Source organism: Notolabrus celidotus, chromosome 17 (genome assembly GCF_009762535.1).
Source record: "Notolabrus celidotus isolate fNotCel1 chromosome 17, fNotCel1.pri, whole genome shotgun sequence".
In the NCBI taxonomy this organism is placed as follows: Eukaryota; Metazoa; Chordata; class Actinopteri; order Labriformes; family Labridae; genus Notolabrus; species Notolabrus celidotus.
The window spans coordinates 8,007,654-8,025,934 of NC_048288.1; the positions used below are offsets into that span (position 1 = coordinate 8,007,654).

At 40.4% G+C, this 18,281-nt stretch overlaps 1 protein-coding gene across 1 annotated transcript; it reads right to left on the bottom strand.

The window, feature by feature from the left end:
- Nucleotides 1–13,326: 13,326 nt before the first annotated feature.
- Nucleotides 13,327–18,189, bottom strand: gdap1 (ganglioside induced differentiation associated protein 1). The gene is given in 7 exon segments (XM_034706488.1): nucleotides 13,327–14,555; nucleotides 14,668–14,782; nucleotides 15,334–15,428; nucleotides 15,873–16,043; nucleotides 16,541–16,582; nucleotides 16,585–16,732; nucleotides 17,996–18,189. Coding segments are annotated over 7 exon segments (1,086 nt in total). The 5' UTR covers nucleotides 18,158–18,189; the 3' UTR covers nucleotides 13,327–14,202.
- Nucleotides 18,190–18,281: the final 92 nt, after the last annotated feature.

The following is an 18,281-nucleotide window of genomic DNA, read 5'->3' on the forward strand; positions in this document are numbered from 1 at the left end:
AGATAAATGTAATGTCACTGATGAAAACCAGGCTGAAATGTCATTTCAGTGACTTGAACTGGACTAAAACAATCCACATTTGCAAAAATCTTAAACTAAATAAAACGAGGAGCCAAAACGAACATTTGGAGCAAAGGCCTGTGTGAGTAATCGCATGCATGCTCTAGCCATGTCTGTTGATGTTATTATTGGCCCTGTCATTGATATGTGATTGAGGAGAATTTCTTCCTCTGCAGAACTAAAACCGGCAACAAATGAATTAGTCATTGTGCCGTGTTTGTGTCCATCTTGCATATTCAGCAAAGGCGTATCTGATTGGCCGCACAGGATTTAAACAAACATTCTGCTCACAATAATACAAGTCTTGATTTCACCTTTTTCTGAAGAATCTGGCATCACAGCCTCTTTCTAAGAAATGAAAACGAAAACATGATTTGTTTTCACCAAAAAACAAGTGTCAGCAGTGATTTCACTGACAATGATTAATGCTGATGTGTGTTATTTTAATAACCACAACGTTCTGAGCAAGAAAATATTATGTTATGATGGCAACAGTGTGTAAAAGTCTCTACTGATGCAGAATTATGAATTTTGAATATTCATTGAAACCAGCTGCCTTTTAGATCCTCTCTCTTTTTAAAGTTTTCTTTAATTTTTATTGATGTTTATGTCAATTCAACACTGCCAGAAAGTTCATTCACTGAGTGCTCCATCTCCTGGATATCTCATTGGAAGTTGAACCACATGGTTTCCTCTGTCAGTTGACAATCAAAGAAAATACCTGGCAAAATCATTTGTGCTGTAATTCATATCCCTGCATTACCTGTGAGAGAGTGCCAAACAGAGAGACAAGCTGGACAGATATGCCTGACATCTCTAAAGGGCCACTACAGGATCATTTAGTGTCTCTTCATCCTGAACTTCCTGTTTCATATGTTTGAAAAATATTACTGCAAAACTTTCCAAGGTGCACACCAAGTATGTTATGGCTTCTCTTAATGTATTGGACACCTACATTTTTGACCTAAATATGTGAGAGAGTCAGGAGGCTGCGCAAACATTTTGAGGGATTAGCTCTAGTCAGTGTGGGGAGAGTATAAATGTGCACCATTCAACAAAACAGTGACTCCAGTCCCTTTTTACCTGATAGCAAAACACTTCACCAGAAAACAGGACATGCTTGTAGGTTATATGCTTCTTCTCAAGGCAAGAAAATGATCCGTCATTGGCTTCCTGCCAACAAGAGAATGCTGTTTAGCTGTGGTGTCCAGCTGCAAAGTGACTGCTATCTGTATTAACTTGGATTTAAAGATGGGTTCTGGTGTAGTTTTTTGTCCCAGTTTTGACTCAAAGCTTTGGAGAACAGCTTTAACACATGCACAGACACCTTTAAACGTGATATTATGTATCTATTTTTATATTGATTTATTATTATTATTATTATTATTATTACTATTATTATTATTATTATTATTATTATTATTATTACTATTATTATTATTATTATTATTATTATATTATTTTATTATTTTCAAAATATTTTATATTTTGTATTATTAATATCTTCTTTTTTTTTAGTTGTTTATTTTTTCTACCCTTAATTTTGTAGTACTACCTACGATAACATAAGATAAGATAGTCCTTTATCGGCCCCACATACGGGGAAATTTAAGTGTCACAACAGCAAAGTAGACAGAGGCAAAAGAGTATTAAGCAAACAAGAGCATATAAAATATCTGCTACTATGTCTGTGTTGGTCCCTGTGAATCTGATGGCTAAAAGCAAAATTTTTGGTACTGGAAGCATCCAGGCTTTAATTTGTAAAGGGCTAAGCTAGCTATTACAGGACAGTAGACATACAGTATCTGAGCTTCAAACTGGCTGCCTGTAACACCAGCTAGGTTTAAATGATCACATGTAGCTAGATGCATCCTGCAAGTTTGGAGGCTTTTCTAAAGGCACGTAAACCACTTTCAACCATTATAACCCTCCTTCAACAAACATGGCTACCTATTATAATCTAATAAAATGGAGAAGCACTCAATGAAAGAACCCATTACACCTTCATTCCTCATTTCTATGCTCTACTGACCAACTACCTAGATCTAATGTCCCCTACAACCCAAGCATGAAAAAAGATGTGGGAATGGATGGGCACAGAGCCAGGACATCACTGAGGTTATCAAGCAGGCAGTTCCCTTTACTGCTGTTTCCTCAAGTTAGGCCAACGACACCTCAGGGAGGCTCGACTGCTAACTCTGGCGGGCCTCCATGACAGCTCTTACGGCCCATCATATCCACAAGCAGATCCTCTTTGTATTCGATATAACTCATACAACATTGTCACGTTCAACAGACCCTGGCTCCATTTATGAGAGCTCCAGGTAATGACAAAACCAATACTACCTGCCCTACTACATGGACCCTGATGGCCTCTACAACCTAGAACATTAAGATGGAGGGGCAGAATGCAGACCTCACCTTCCACCTCGTCCACACATCAACATACACAAGAGGAGAGTCTGTAGAGAGATATTAGAAAGAAGACAGTGAAGGCAGAGGCGGAGAGAAATGAGTGTAGGCTCTACCTCTCCCTACTCCTTCACTTAAATGAGATAGAGAGATGAACAGTTGCGTCTTGTGTCTGTTTTCCCCTCATCCTGCTTCACTGGAGAATGGTATACTTTTAGAAACAACCATCATAGCAAAGAGAAATGTTCTTCTAAAACATTATAATTCATGTAACGGATGCATGGCAAGCATGAACTCTAATAAAAATGTTCCATATGTTCTGCTGACCTCTTGTTCAGGTCACCCTTGAGAAAGAGATCTTGAGCTCAACGGATTATTACCTGGTTAAATAAATAAAATCAATAAAATAGAGAGGCTGAATTGGATGCATTGGACTCTGGTTCCATCAGAACATGAATGCAGCCTTTTCTAATGCACAGGCTAAGACAGAAAACAAAGACATGGATTCATGGGAACACATTTATTGACATAGTAATGAAAAATAACTACAAAGTAGAGTCTCTGTTACATATGACAAAATTATAACTATGGTGGTGCCCAAGTCAGTAAGGGCAGAGCTAGGGCCAAGGTCACCACTGAAATCTAATTGGTCACCCTGAACTCCTAAACCATAATTGGCTATTGGCTAGACAAAGATCTTCTATTCCCAAAAGATTAAAGTTCAGTAGATTTAAATGTCACCACTCTTTTATGTTTTCTGATTCCTTTACATTAGAAGTTTGGGTAGATGTAAATAGCAGAAGTAACCCTCATAGGTTTGGGATAAGCCTTTAATGTCCACCATGCTTTGCCACCCCTACAGAAGTCAGTACCCTAGTTTGGCCTCCCCAGTCAGAAAAATCTGCTTCAGCACTGCATGAAGTCAAGTTTCACAATGAAAAAACATTGTGTCTTCATGAGTAATGTGACTAATCACTTTTGCTGTTTTAAAATGATTAAGTGATTAAAGTGGATTAATTACCTTTCATAAAGGATATGAAGCTGATTTCATTGATATTTTGCCGACAGTGTCCCTCTCCCTCTGCAGAAGCTCAGGCTTTATTACCTCGGGGAGTCAAGGGAGAGGAAGTGTTTTCAAAGCGAGAGGTAAACTTACTATTTACATTAGGATATCCGTTTATATGGCCTCAGCTGCCTCCAGCCCCCTTATAGGATACGTTCACTGTGACTTCACAGCAGGTGGAGCAACCTCCACTGACCTCAGGGACGAGACAGATGATACATCAGAGCAGCAGCAACATTAATCAGTGTCAGGGTTGACATGATGTTAGAGTGCACGCACACAGACACGTGCTGACCTCCTTTACTGAAGTCCATATCCTTTTTCTAAATGTTACCTTTTAACACAGCATTTTCTAATACAACTTAGTTATTCTGATATCATGTTATCCCATATGGAAGAACATAGAACATCTGTCAAATCTGTACACTGGAGCTCTGAAAGTTGGAAAAATGATCCCTCCTTAGTCTTCAGACTTCTGTTGACATCACTGTGGTTCATTTGCATGGTCCTGGCAAACTCATCATACACAAAAAAAAATCATTAGCACAATAAAAAGCCAGTGTTGTGTTTGACTTGGCCACATCTGTCCAATTGAACAGAGATTTATTCTGCAGCAGACGGCATTGGGTATCATCTCTCCCGCACCGCTGTGTTTATGTAGGCCGTGTTTAAATATTTGAGGAGCACATGTGGGGTTGAATAGTGGCACAGGATTTCATCATAAAGCTGTGAAGGGCAAACCCTGCGGGGGGTCATTGTAACAGCAGTGTCAACATCGCGATATCCCTACCTCTGTCGACTCAGCAAACAGAGTGTCGCAGACGCTGTGAAAAGGCGGTGACGGCTGCTTTCTGGAAAAGGCCCCGGAGGCTTTCTTAGAACACCTTTTGTAGGTGTCCACTGGCTTCTGACATCTTCTCTTGTTGGTTCAGAGTGTGTCCAAAGTAACCATGAAAAAAAGACTCAGCGAGATGGAAGAGAGTACATTCAGGGAGTGATGCAATAAAAAAGCTCATTGGACAATAGTGACAAAGAAGAAAACAGCTGCTGCCCTGTTCTCAGAGGTAGCTCATCTTGTCATGTCATTCCTGCGTGTTAAGTGACATTATGTAACCCCAGAGGAACAAACGGAGCTCATTATTGTTTCCAACATCTTTTCCATTCAGTAAGAGTTCTTTTTTTTTTACAAATGTTCTAGAAATTTGAGGATAAATTGCTAAAACACTCCTTTGCTCTCCTGATGTTTCATTATCCATTTGCTCAGCTTCATTAACCACAGTTATGGTCTGTTTTCCTCTCTGTTTTTGTCTCCATCACGTCTCTCTCTTTCTGTTTCCCCCTCTATCAAAATGTCTTGGTCCATCTATTAGCAGCAGATGGAGACCCACCAATAAGCCCGGTTGAAGTCAGAATCTCTGTCTGGTAAAATAACCTTTTTTTCTTACATTTGTGTTTCTTTCTGTCTGTCATCTGTCTGTCCTAGCCTCTCTCTTTCCATCCATCTCCCTCATTCAGACTTTTTTGCCTCCATCTGCTTCTGACAGATGTCCATCCACCACTGAGTCTGGTGTGTCATGTTTGAGGATCTGTCTTAGGTCTACCCCTTGTCTCAACCTCTCTCTCTCTTTCTCTCTGTCTGCCTAAATCCCACTCTCTTGCCCCATCCACTTTTGGTAGTTGGCTGTCCACCAATGAATCTGTTCCCACCCCGAGTTTCTACCTGTCTCTTTGATTGTCTAAACAACCTTATCTAATTGTCTATGGTCCCCATTTTACACCCAGTACAAAGCCATTTAGTGTAAGTGCTCTAATTTCCCACTAGGCACACTTCTCATTTCAACACCCAGCACCCATGTTGTGTAAATAACGGGTTACCTTATGTCCGCCCTAGAGCCAATGAGTGTGTTGGTCTTAGATGGGGTGTGATCATAGACTGTATAAGTAATGGACGTTGTATCCGTGACGTCAGCCATCTGTTTCTGAAGCGCTGTTTTGAGGCCAATCGTCGACGAGAACCATAGTGCTGCTGTCGAGCAATTGTGACGTAAAGAGGCGGGCTTTGAGCCTCCTAGCCAACCGCTACAGTGTTCCTGCATGTCAATCAAATCAGCTGTGCCTCTCATTGGAAGACTTGTAATCTCAATATCTTTGAAATTACCACAAAATGAAAAAAATCACCCCCCGTACAGTGTTTGCCAATCCAGAATTGAGCTATCCAGACTACACTCATTTTTTGTACCAGGCTGTAAACATGTTTATTTCTGCTGTAAAGATCGTCTTTTTTAATTGGTGAGTATGTGGTTTCTGGTACTTCTGGAGCCAGCCTCAAGTGAATCCTCTATGAGCTGCAGTTTTTAGCACTTCCGCATTGGACTCATATTTTTAGACCAAGGTTGCCGCTTGGGTATGATCAGGCAGAAAGTTGGCAAATTCCCTCTTATTGGGGCAGAGTACTTGAAGATCTGGGGTTGCCAGAAGACCACGACACCGTCACCTCTGTCTCCTCAAACACCTGCATGAGAGGTCACCAAGCTCTCCATCATCTCATGCACACTCTCTCGAATACATGCAGAAACAGACACACACTCATACACATGCTCACACACAACTAAGCTGTATTTTTATACAGTCACTGACTGTCGAGCCTCCAGATACTAATACGACTGAACAGTATCCATTACGCCCAGTACCTGCCATGAAGGACTTTAGTGTTGGTGTATCATTGTACTTGGTCATGTGCCTTAGGTGGCTGAAACTAGTCAGGGCCCTTGTTATTGTCCTGCCCTAAACACCATACATGCTTTGTCATACAGTAACGGTGGAAGCAGTTACGAGGGGAGATCTGTAACACACACGGTTCATCAAAATATAACATTGAAGATAACATCCAGTAATCCTCCATTCTTACCGATGAACAATGGTGGCAACATTCTCCCTACCAGCTTAATTTACAGTCCCAAATAGTCTCACTCCAGCAGCCAACAAAATACAACCATGTGACCAAACAGCAGAAATGAGTAAATAATAGCCCACATTTCTTTGATGTCAGTGATATTGTCAGCGTGTCCTGAATTTTAAATACTTGATGAAGTTATTCTGCTGTGCCTCGTGGTTAAATGTACACGTGTTGACTGGGAAAGTCCTCATCGTAGTGCTGTACAGAGGAATTGTTTCAGTGGAATAACATTAATGTATGCATCGACATAGCTCTAATGGTGTGCCTTTTCTGTGCTTTAATGGAGGGAGAGAAGCTAAATATGCGGGCCTAAGCTAAGTCTATTGAAGGAGAATGGCTGAAAGCCGCCTTATAAATAGCAACATGGCTGCCTGTAGGCGCACCTGGCTCTCAAAGGGAATGAGGGCAGACAAACTAATTGGTTTGATTCATGTCGTGCCCCAAAACACACCTTTGAATAATCCAGGGACTTACTCCTACCTCTTTGCTGCTTGTGCTGATCAGTCACATCCTAATTCACTTTGCACCATGAGCTTTAGACCGTGCATTTTAGATTGCGATAAAAGGGCCCTTTCTCTTTCGACTCCTCCGTCTTGCCTCTTCTGCTTGTGGCAGATGGCTGTCCACCAATAAGTTTGGTTCTGCTTGAGGTTTCTGCTTGTTAGAATGAAGGTTTTCCTTGCTCATTGGTGGATTGATGTTGCATCTCTGTAAATTATATTACAAAGCGTACAGACTTATCCTTGTTCTCTATGGTAAGAGTGGTAAGACAACTCTGATTCTGAGGCGATCAATCGAATCCTTAATCATATCAATCCTACAGTATCCTTGTGTCTTACACTACCATTGCAGCCAACAGCATCTTAATTCAAGAAGTGTCTGTGGAAGTTTCCATGCTCCCACTCTCACACTCTCAGGAGCAAGAGCCACATCAAGCAGGCTTGGCTGTGAGCTAGTGGTGCGTGGGTTTCTGTTGACCCAGCCTGCCTGTCTGTGGTCGTCCACCACAGCTCACACATCATCACCCCACTGTCCACCTGACTCAGTAACTTCAGAAAAGAAGTCTTGTGTCCCTGCCCTGAAACAATGACCAAAGCTTTATTGTACAGAAAACTGCAGCTTTTCTTATTTACTTGTAACAACGTAATTTTAACCTTATTTTTTTTACTTGAATCCACCCTTTGTGCTTGCACTACCCTTCACATGTCCATCCTCAACTCAACTCATAGCCATCTTTACTACATTGAACTGTAACCTCTGTCTTGTTCTCCCTCTCCACACGTTTTTTTCTGTCTCTGGGGGTGCAAGTCTGCTTGGGGTTTCCATGCAACAATCCCTTCTCCCAAAACAGACCCCTGCACTGCTCCACCCATCACCCCTGACGTAGGTACCCCCCTCATGGGAAAAGAAAAGAAGAATTTAGAGCAAGGTCGAAAGAGAAAGACAAATGAGTCAGTGATTCCTTCTGACGCGGTGGAAAGTGTTTATTTGAATGGCAGCAAAGAAACAGCATACGACTGTCTAGCGGTCTGACCTCGCACCACTCGTGTTCTCTAATGTACACCAAGTTGGTTTTAAAGACTCTCTTAGTTGGAATACAAATAATCCCCCTGTTGGACTACACTTAACTGTACAACATAAAGACTTCAGCTAGTACTGGCGTAGTCTCAGAGACGTCATCCACACCAAAACCATCCAATGGTTTTTGAAGAGGCGTTATGAAACCCAAAGATGGGGTGTTAACATATTTGAAATGCTGACTCCAACTTACTCCAAGCTAGTTTAGAAACCAGCAAAGAGGTGGGAATGAGGCCGTACTCAAGCTACCTGACAAACAGTTTCAACGAGCCCACCTGTCAGTCAAATCAGCCTTGCTCCTCCATACATGACAAATCTCCTTTCCTTGATCACTGAGATCCTCGAATGTTTCCCTTTCAAATGTTCCTTGTGTCCCTCGCAAGTGCCAGCTAGAGAGCTTTGTGTTTTTAAGCCCCTAAACTCTGAACTCTGCCTCTGGACATCAAATCAGTGAACTTAAGCAAACTTAAGGCTTACCTTTTTAATCTGCCTTTTGATTTTGAGTGACTTCTTTTTAGCCCTGGACTGCATTATTACCATTATTACCAGTATTTGAGAATCATTCTTATTTTTTTTATTTTATTCTTATTCTATGTTATTTAAATGTTACTTCCTTTTATTTCATTTTTCTGTTTTTTATCTGGTCTAATTTTATTGTAATGATTTAATTCAAATTAAGTATTTCATAAATCTTTCCTCTATCTTTTTGCTATTGCTGTTATTTTCTGTCTCTCTGGTCTTTTCTGAAGCACTTTGAGCTGCATGCTCTAATGTGTGAAAGGTGCTATATGAATAAAAATAAGTTGAGTTGAGTTTAACATGGGTTTGGATGGGTTTCTTTGGCTTTTGGAACGAGCCTCTACTGGACATAGGGGGAGCTGCCTTTCTTTCACTTTTGCATTGGCTTCTTTTTACAACACTCGAGGATGTATCTTGAACACCAGTCGCTGCATTCTCTGTCTTCATTAAAGCATTCACATTTTGACTTCTTAGATCTGGTTTGGTAAGTGTTTTTTCACTCAAAGGGAAACATCTGGGTCTATTCTTTTATCCCTAAACCTAAAAGCCTGTAAACTGATTCACTTCACATTCAAAGCCTACCCTTCACCAAATGAAGAGCCCAAGTCCTTAAGTAGAAATAAGTCCTTTAGAACCATGAGGATACTTGGAAAGAAACGGTCAATGGAAACAAGGATGCTGTGTTTGACTGTTTCTGCAAACTGCCAATCAAAGAAGCTTGACCCCATTAGACAGTGATAAGTGTGCAGAGGAGAGAACTGTACATGGCTGAGAGAGCTCTATCATTGTCTTCTTATTCTTCAGGGGACTCTCAGTGCAACAATATGGATCCTTTCGATTGTCAGAAAGTGTGCACAGTTTTTACATTTCTGTCCCCCTTTAGTGAGCTGCAAATGAAAAAAGCAACGTACTTTGCTTTCGAAGATATAATTAATATGATTTGCTCCATTCAAGCTTACTGAACCTAAAACTCTAATGTTTTATCAGGTCAATGCATATAAAAAAAAAACTTTTTTTTAAATAATGTGTGACAACTACAAAGCAGATTCATCAGCTGCTAAATTTTTACAAAAATGTTAATATAGAACAATTTACTAGAAGTGAACACGATGTCCATGTTCAGTAGTTTTAACTGAAAATAGAGTCATTATCATCACTTACAGGAAAAACAAATTCATTAAAATTTGGAATTCCTTTCCTCATCCCGCCCCAAACTATGTGACATAGCTCTTTTCCAAGTCCTTCACTGGTCTTTATTCTGCATATTGCAACAAATCTTACATTTATAAACATTCTTTTGGCAGCCAAATCAATATGATTGATAGTTCATCAAGAAAGCAACGTGTTTCTCCAGATTGTGTCTCACAGTTATGGAATTGGTCTGGGATAATAAATAGTCCGGGAATCACACATTAGTAAACGCCTGAGAAGTGAGCATTTATTACGAATACGGGAAACATGTCCTATAAATGTCTTTGCTAATTCATCACACTTGTCATGAGCTACAATAAACAGTTTACTCTCTGTTTGGATTCAGATATTTTGTTGTACGTGTCTGGCCAAAGTGTTTTAATAAGCTTTTTCTAATTCTACATTGACCCTACTATAAATGAGAAATGATCTTTGTATAACAGTTTGAGTGAGGAGCCCAGTTACAGTGAACCACCTGTTGGACTTTAAACAACAGAAGATGTCAAGACTAATCATTAAAACAATACATAATAACATCTAGCTCATACAAGAGGTCAAAATGATCCACTTCTGCAGCTGCAGCTCTGACTTATAACAGTCTAAACCAACATGAATTTATCCAAAAGATGGATCTGTTCACATGACATGAAATCCCCGTTTCCCCCTTCTCCTCCACGAGTCAGAGACGAGGGATGTTTGAGGAAGCACTGCCCTCTAGTGGAGACAACAGGCATGTTACCTCTGAATCATCATGAGGCAGAAACATGTCTTTGAAAACTTTGATGGCAAAAGAACTATCTGAAATGAGGAAGTGTTTAGATAATAATGATTACTATTATTTAATAGTCTTTGTGAATGTACTGGTAGGCTAGGCTTAAATAAGCATTATGCTTCTGCCAAGGCCTTTTAAATCATCACTTCATACACTACTGGTGCTTTATTGAAAGTATCTGTACTGTAAAAATGATTGTGTTATGAATGATGCCTGAATAAAACACTACTAAACTACTAAACTACTAAACTACTAAACTACTGTTCATGAACTTTGTCTCAGTGGTAGAGTGGGTCATCTCTTTGTTTGAGTGTTTGTGGTTTGATTCCAGCTCCTGCAGTCACATGCAGAACTATCCTTGGGAAAGACACTGATCTCCTTGTCACACAGTCAGCATTGTGTGAATGTGTATGAATGGGATGAGTTAACACTGATGGCTCCTTACAGCAGCAGCCTCTGCCTTCAGTGTGTAGATGCAGTGTTAATGAGTGAATGTGATGGGGAGTGTAAAAGTGCGATAGAAGAACAAATTAATTTACCATTTTCACCCAGATTAATCAAACTTGTTCTTCAGAACCACATGTGGACCAGAGGAGCTTCAAACAGACTCTTATTGTATTGGTTGTGTGATGATTTGAAGCATAGAAATGAAGACACACTCCAGAAAGACGCTCTGCTAAAATGTGTAGACGTACACAAAAAAGAATAGGAAAATGTTTGGATGGAAACTCTCAGCTCTTGCAAAATTGCCGAACTACTTTTAATGTTGTTGCAAATTGAACATTTTAATAAACAAAATAATTTTTTGTTGTTTGTTATTACTGTTACTGTTTTTACTGTTATTACTTGTTAAACAGTCCACTGTTTATAGTACGTGTAGTAGTTGTGTTGTATTGAGTAATGGCACAGCTTAGCTTATGTTGCTATTGATCTTTTATAGTTGTTCTGATATCCGGACGTTGTATCGGACCATTGTGGTGAAGAGGGAGCTGAGCCGGAAGGTAAAGCTTTCGATTTACCAGTCGGTCTACGTTCCAACCCTCACCTATGGTCATGAGCTGTGGGTCATGACCGAAAGGATAAGATCGCGGATACAAGCGGCTGAAATTAGTTTTCTGCGAAGGGTATCTGGGCTTGGCCTTAGAGATAGGGTCAGGAGCTCGGACATCCGGAGGGAGCTCGGAGTAGAGCCGCTGCTCCTCCGCGTCGAAAGGAGTCAGCTGAGGTGGTTCGGGCATCTGATAAGGATGCCTCCCGGATGCCTCCCTTTAGAGGTGTTCCGGGCACGTCCAACTGGGAGAAGGCCCCGGGGTCGACCCAGAACGCAGTGGAGGGATTATATCTCCCGCCTGGTCTGGGAACGCCTCGGGATTCCCCAGAAGGAGCTGGAAAGTGTCGCCGGGGAGAGGGATGTCTGGGTCAATTTGCTTGGACTGCTACCCCCATGACCCGACCCCGGATAAGTGGACAGTTCTTATTTTTCATTTTGAAGCCAAATTTCCTTTAACTTTAATTTCCTCATCCTCTTCTCCTTCTCTCCTCTGTTCATTGATGGTGAATGTGTGTGTGGTTTGCTGTCAAAAATGCAGTCAATATGAGAACAAACAGATCAAGGTCGAGGCAGATGTGTGTCTAACATGAGTCTGGTCCTGCTCGAGGTTTCTGCCTGTTAAAGGAAGTTTGTCCTTGCCACTGTAACTTGCTAAATGCTGCAAAGTGCTCTGCTCATGGTGGATTAAGATGAGATCAGACTGAGTCCTGTCTGTAAGATGGAACTGGATCTTATCCTGTCTTGATGTCGGGTCTTTGTTAATAATAGAGCATAGAGTACAGTCTAGACTGGCTTTGTTTGGAAATCATCTTGAGATAACGTTTGTTGTGATTTGGCGCTTTATAAATAAAGATTGATAGATTGAAGCAACCTTATACTGCCAGCTAGACGGAGTAGATTTGATGCATTTTTCAAACATTTCTCAGTCAAAGTGGCCTCTCTAAGTTAAGACCTCTCACAGGGAATAATATGCTTTTGTCAGGCACTCTGACCTAAACTTTGAAATTCTAATTTCAAACATTTTAGGGATCAGCAGGAATCCTGCAACACAACACTTTTTTATGATAACCATATATCAGTCTGTTGTGTTACACAGAGTTATTGAATAGTGTTTCTGATGCAGAAATGACCATAGATCCTTGTAGCAGTCATAAGTGAATGATTCCTGTAAGCTCTCACTTAGTGTGTGAAAAAGAGTCACATTTGTATAGTTGCACTTTATTTATGACTTTGACAGCTATCCCTTAAAATGTCACTTGTGTGATAGAACCTTGAAACATAAATGATGTCATTTTAGTTGACATTTGCCGGGGTATGATTTTCCAGAGCTGACACACCAGTATGAGAGCTTACGGGCCTTTGACAGCTTGCCTCACATGTGGCTTTAACACATGTGAGGCATTTTCTTTAACTCAGCCCTCTGGACGCTGAAAAACAAAGGCCAGACTTTGTTGACAGATCCAGCAGGTCTGTGTTTTATGGGCGGCTGAGCTCACGTGAGGGAGGGGTCTAAACTAAAGCTGTGTTAAATGTCAGTGTTGGCCTTCAGGTTTAGACCGGGCAAACAAATCACTGTGGATGTTGACTCACATCCAGACTGTGGGAAATGTGATTACTAAATGTAATATCCTGAACACTATGATAAAATATAGCCTCATAAATTATGCTGATTTAGTTCTTAATGCCGTTTTGAGTTATACTGAAGTGACAGGAAACACTGCAGATTGTTTGGGAGCAGTTTTATTTCAAACAGATGTTATAAATGTTGGAGACTGTGAAGCATTCATTCATCTTTTGTCATTTCAAATAAACATCCATCTGTCGTACAGTAAACCAGGAGTGCATGTGTGATAACAGGAGCTCCATTAACAAAGTCAGGTGTACAGTACGGTAACAGCTTTTTAAATGCTGGCAAACTTCATCACAGAAAGCAGGTCGCAGGCTTCTGGTGCCCTTTTCTATTTTTAATAAATATAAATATGGATGACGTGAAATAATAAGTTACATAAAAGCACATATTGGGAAATGAAACATATAAGGCCTGTTTAATAGAGATTAATAACCCATGAAGATATCTGAACAGACTTTTTGGTGCCTTAGGTTCGCACTGACAGCTTCAAAAAGAGTCCACATTTGAAAGAGATTTATTCATCCAAGCCATCCAACCATTTATTTCCACTAATACATGATAAGTTCACATGCTATCACATGGTTGTAAAAAATAAATGCCCATTTATTTTAGCCATTCATGCTACCTTTTGAAAACAGTGCTCTCTGGACTCTGACTCTGAACTTTAAGAGCGACAAAAATAAAGAAGATTTGGTTTAAGTGGATTTAAATAAATAGTAAAAGCATGTTCAAATGCTCAATAAAGTGATCCTAATGCAGCAGTCACATTCAGGAGGACGAAAAGCGCATTTTGTGCACAGCAAAATAAAACAAGACTTAAAGGTTTGTATGATAACTTATTAAAGGTGCCTGCAGCAGGATTAAATCCTCTATGTTTTACACTTTTCAAAATTTGAACCATTACATAGTCAACATTTATCATATAACTCTGTGTTTTTCTTCATCCCTGTCTCCATCCAGTCCCCAAACATCACCAGGAGACAGTCAGCCTCTTCTTCATGTACAGGAAAGCGAGGTAGGTAGCTCCTCCGAGGATGCCTATCAACATGGTGGTGCCCACGATCACTGGTGCGTTCTTCCTGGCCACGCGAAACGCCACAGGGAGCACAGCAGAGATCAGGATGTTGTTGACGTGGCCGAGCACTCTCCTGAAGGCCGGTCGCTCCACCACACGCTCATAGTAAGTCTCGAGGTTCACGCGGTTACCGTTGCCCCAGTAGCGGCGAGAGAGGCCGAGGAACTTGAGGCGGTGCAGAGTGACGGCCAGAGAGACGTCGGCCATGCTGAAGAACTCACCGCACAGCCAGGACTGAGTGCCTTCTTCTACAAGAGGAGGAGGAGGACAGAGGTGGAGACAGAGTGTAAGACAAGTAGATGACAACACACAGGAAACTCTACTGCCTTAAAAGTTTACAGATAAAACGGAAACGTGTACCTGGTGTTTCCTCCACCCTCCTCTGTAACTCGGTCTCCACCTGGTCCATCACACTCTCTAGTTCATCCAGAAGCTTCTTCAGATACTTCATGTTGTCATGATCAAACAGCTTAGACTGCAGAAACATTTTCATATATCAATGATAAGTGTACATGTTATTTATTAGACACTATAAGTGTAAACTCTGGTAAAAAAAATAAATGTTTAAGTGTTAAAAGCTGGCTACAGAACTGTGTAACACACATAAAGGTAGAGATATTGTCTTATTTTCTTCAGGTTGCTTATTTCCCCATTCAATTATTGTCATGTTAGCAAAAAGAAACCACTAAAAACAAACACGAGTGTCACAATTTATTTTGGCTAGCCGAAGCTACTGTATCTAGTAAACTAGCTAACATTTGATGTGGCTCTGTTGCTTTAGCTGGCTGGTTAGCTGAGTCTGAAAGAGCAGATCAGCATCAGGGGACTCTTGAGCAGCCCAGACATTACATAACATCTACCACCTGAGCTGCAACACAAAGCCAAAGTGCAGCATTAATGGTAAAACAGGATCCAGTCCTTAACCAAGTCTGACCAAGAATGTAGTGTTGCTCCATGAGCTCCAGAGTAAATCACTAAAAACAACAGTTTTACTGGACTGGCACTCTGCTAACAGGAATAACTGACCTTCAAGCGCCTCTGTTTGGCTACATAAGCGTCTTTAAGCTCTGGGTTCTGCTCTGCCAGCTTCTTCAGCTCAGTTTGTGTGTTTCCGATCTGTGCTGTGGAACAAAGACACATCATCACGCAACAGAGAATGAACAGTACGTTGATTTTCATTATTAGGAAACTTGGTTAGAAAAATCTATTACACTGATAACATTAGTTTGTGTGTGTACTGTATCTAATTCAGCACCTCTCCTTTTGTGCAACATCCAATCCTCAAAAGAAGAAAACTGCACTTTAAATAAATTTGAAGCATGCAGTAGAGTTAAAAGTGCTGAGCAGTTAGAGCAGTATGAATGTACCCCAAAAAGAAACCTTGACTGTCTTTATGATATGGTTTAACTTATCAAGGATCTCCCTTAAATACCCCTTACTCTTTGTTTAACTGCATGACCGAAATTTGTTATGGCCTCAAGTGGTCTCAGCATATACAGTATGAGGGTACTTTGAAGAAACTGTAGAGACAAAGCTGTAAAAAAACTTCTCCCAGTGTGTCTTACTTCGTATGCATGTTGCTGCATATGCAGGTATGTGGGAGTCCACTGTGATCTCAGGGTGGAGGAGGCAGCCATGGGTGTAGGCATCCATCTGTAGTGAGTCCAGCAGCTCTCTGTAGTGCTGCACTCTGTGATAGTACATACTCCCCTCTTCAGGGATGAGCTTGGGAGTGCCTTCAGAGACAAACATGCCAACACAAGAAAGTGATCAAAAGTGACATTTTGATTCTCTCAGCATGAAAAAGAGCAGAGGAGAGGAGGAAGAAAGAAAGGAGGTGAAGCTCCTCTTGATGAGAATACTTCAGGGATATGCTTAGAAAACATTTGATGTGTCAACAGGAGGTATTCAAACACATCATTTTTATCAGCACAAATAGTTCCACGCTTACCAGATTCTCTCTTCTTCTAAGCAACTGGATGACACCCTTGAAACACAGTTATTATGGATCAGTGGAGAGAAACCAAGAACGAACAGAAAATGAAAGGAAAGGGTTTCAACGGAAAATAATCAACAGAGAGAAAAGGTAACGCAAATGAAAATAAATTCAATTAAAAGTTTTTAACACAAAGAAATAATATAAAATGGAAACACAATGTCCAAAGAATAGTTCCAGCTAAGCTTGGCCCCGCTGTGGAGCTTATCGAGTTTATCATAACAGTCGAAAAGTTACCCTCGTTGAAATTCTGCTCCAGGTAGTCCATGATCTGCGTCGGTCACAGATGACGTTGTCATCGTGGACGAGGACTGGAACCTCCCCAGTGGGATTCAGACGCATGAACCAGGGCTCATTGTGTTCACTGAGAGGGAGGCTGACATCGTACTCCACACAGCGCAAACCTTTCTCTGCTATGGCCAGACGCACCTGTGAAACAAAATATATGATTGTCAAAGGTACTTTAAGTTTAAGTTTATTTCTGTCCGCATCAACCTTCCCTCCACAACATAGAAGCCATATACAAATCACAAAGAGAAGAACGAAACAAAACACTGAGGGATTCAGCAGGAATGGACATACTGTAGACATAAACATACTTCTTGTGCATACACCTAGATGCCCACAGCCTAGGTAATCATGTGCTAGTAAATAAGATTATATAAGAACAAAAAAATCTTTCAACATTTCATTCAGAATCAAACTAAAACAAAATAGCAAAACATTGTCTTCTCAACAAGCAGCAAGACAAAAACCTGAGTGTGAAGTCTTTTTTAATTAACTGTGTTTAAACCTCCTCCTTACGCTATTTATTGAATATTTTTTTAGCATTTTTTTAAATAAACAGAGGGAGTAACACATTTTTATTCCTCATGATAAACTTTGTTTTGTTTAAATTCAAAGACAACTTGTTATAATCAAACCAGTTCTTTAGCATCTCCAATTCACTTTCCAAAGTATTTAGAAGCTGTTATAGGTTTTTCCCAGAGCAGTGTGGATTAGTGTCATCATTAAATGAAACTAAATTTAAAAGCTTTGACACATTACAGATGTCATTAACAGTTCAGGCCCAAGAAGAAATTCAGATGTTAAAGTACCTGTGAAACTACAAGTACTTCAATTTCTTGTTGTCCTTTATTGAAAACAACATACAAAGGGGACTCTAAGACATGTTAACTAACTTAAAAATACACATTTGATTGTATTAATAAATAATAATTAGCACAATGAACAGTATATTTTCATCAAACAACTATAAAAATAATGGTATGTATGTTAGGATAAACACTAGATATACACGTATACACCAATGAATAACAGAATATTTAAGGGGCACCGTTTGAACAACTGACACACATAAATAATCACACGATATATTATTTCAAATTATGTGTGAATGTATGATATGGATCTCTTTGACGAGGAACAGACTTGTCCAGATATGATAGCAATCACCACAGAATGACTGAAAGCCTTCAAAGGATGCTTTGGTTATTCAACTTTCGTAATGAAGAGTAAACCAAATAGTAACATTCATGTGATGGATGATGATAATGTGTTGTAATCGAGTTTTATTATTGAAGATACTGTTAATGGGTAACATGACCCCAGATTACTGTCCATGTAACAGTAAATTAAAGCTGTGCTGGGGAGCTGTCCACTGACTCGTGGTGCTGAAACGTGAAGCCTCACCTTCTGAGAGTTGAAAGACTGCGTCCAGTGGTACAGCGTTAACTTTGACTCGCTCTGTTTCGCAACTGTGTCACATTGCTGAGGTACATCTTGTTCTAAACTTGTCTCTACAAGGGCTGCTGTCTCGTCTTGGGTTTCAGCTAGGCTGCCATCGGACGCCATTTTATCTGTTAGTGTTTTAGGGGACAAGTGAGGACAGCACTCCACATGACAGTGAGCTGAATACACCCCCTAGCGGCCGGGAGTGGAACCGTCATTATCATCTATTTTTTCTATGTCCCGTCTC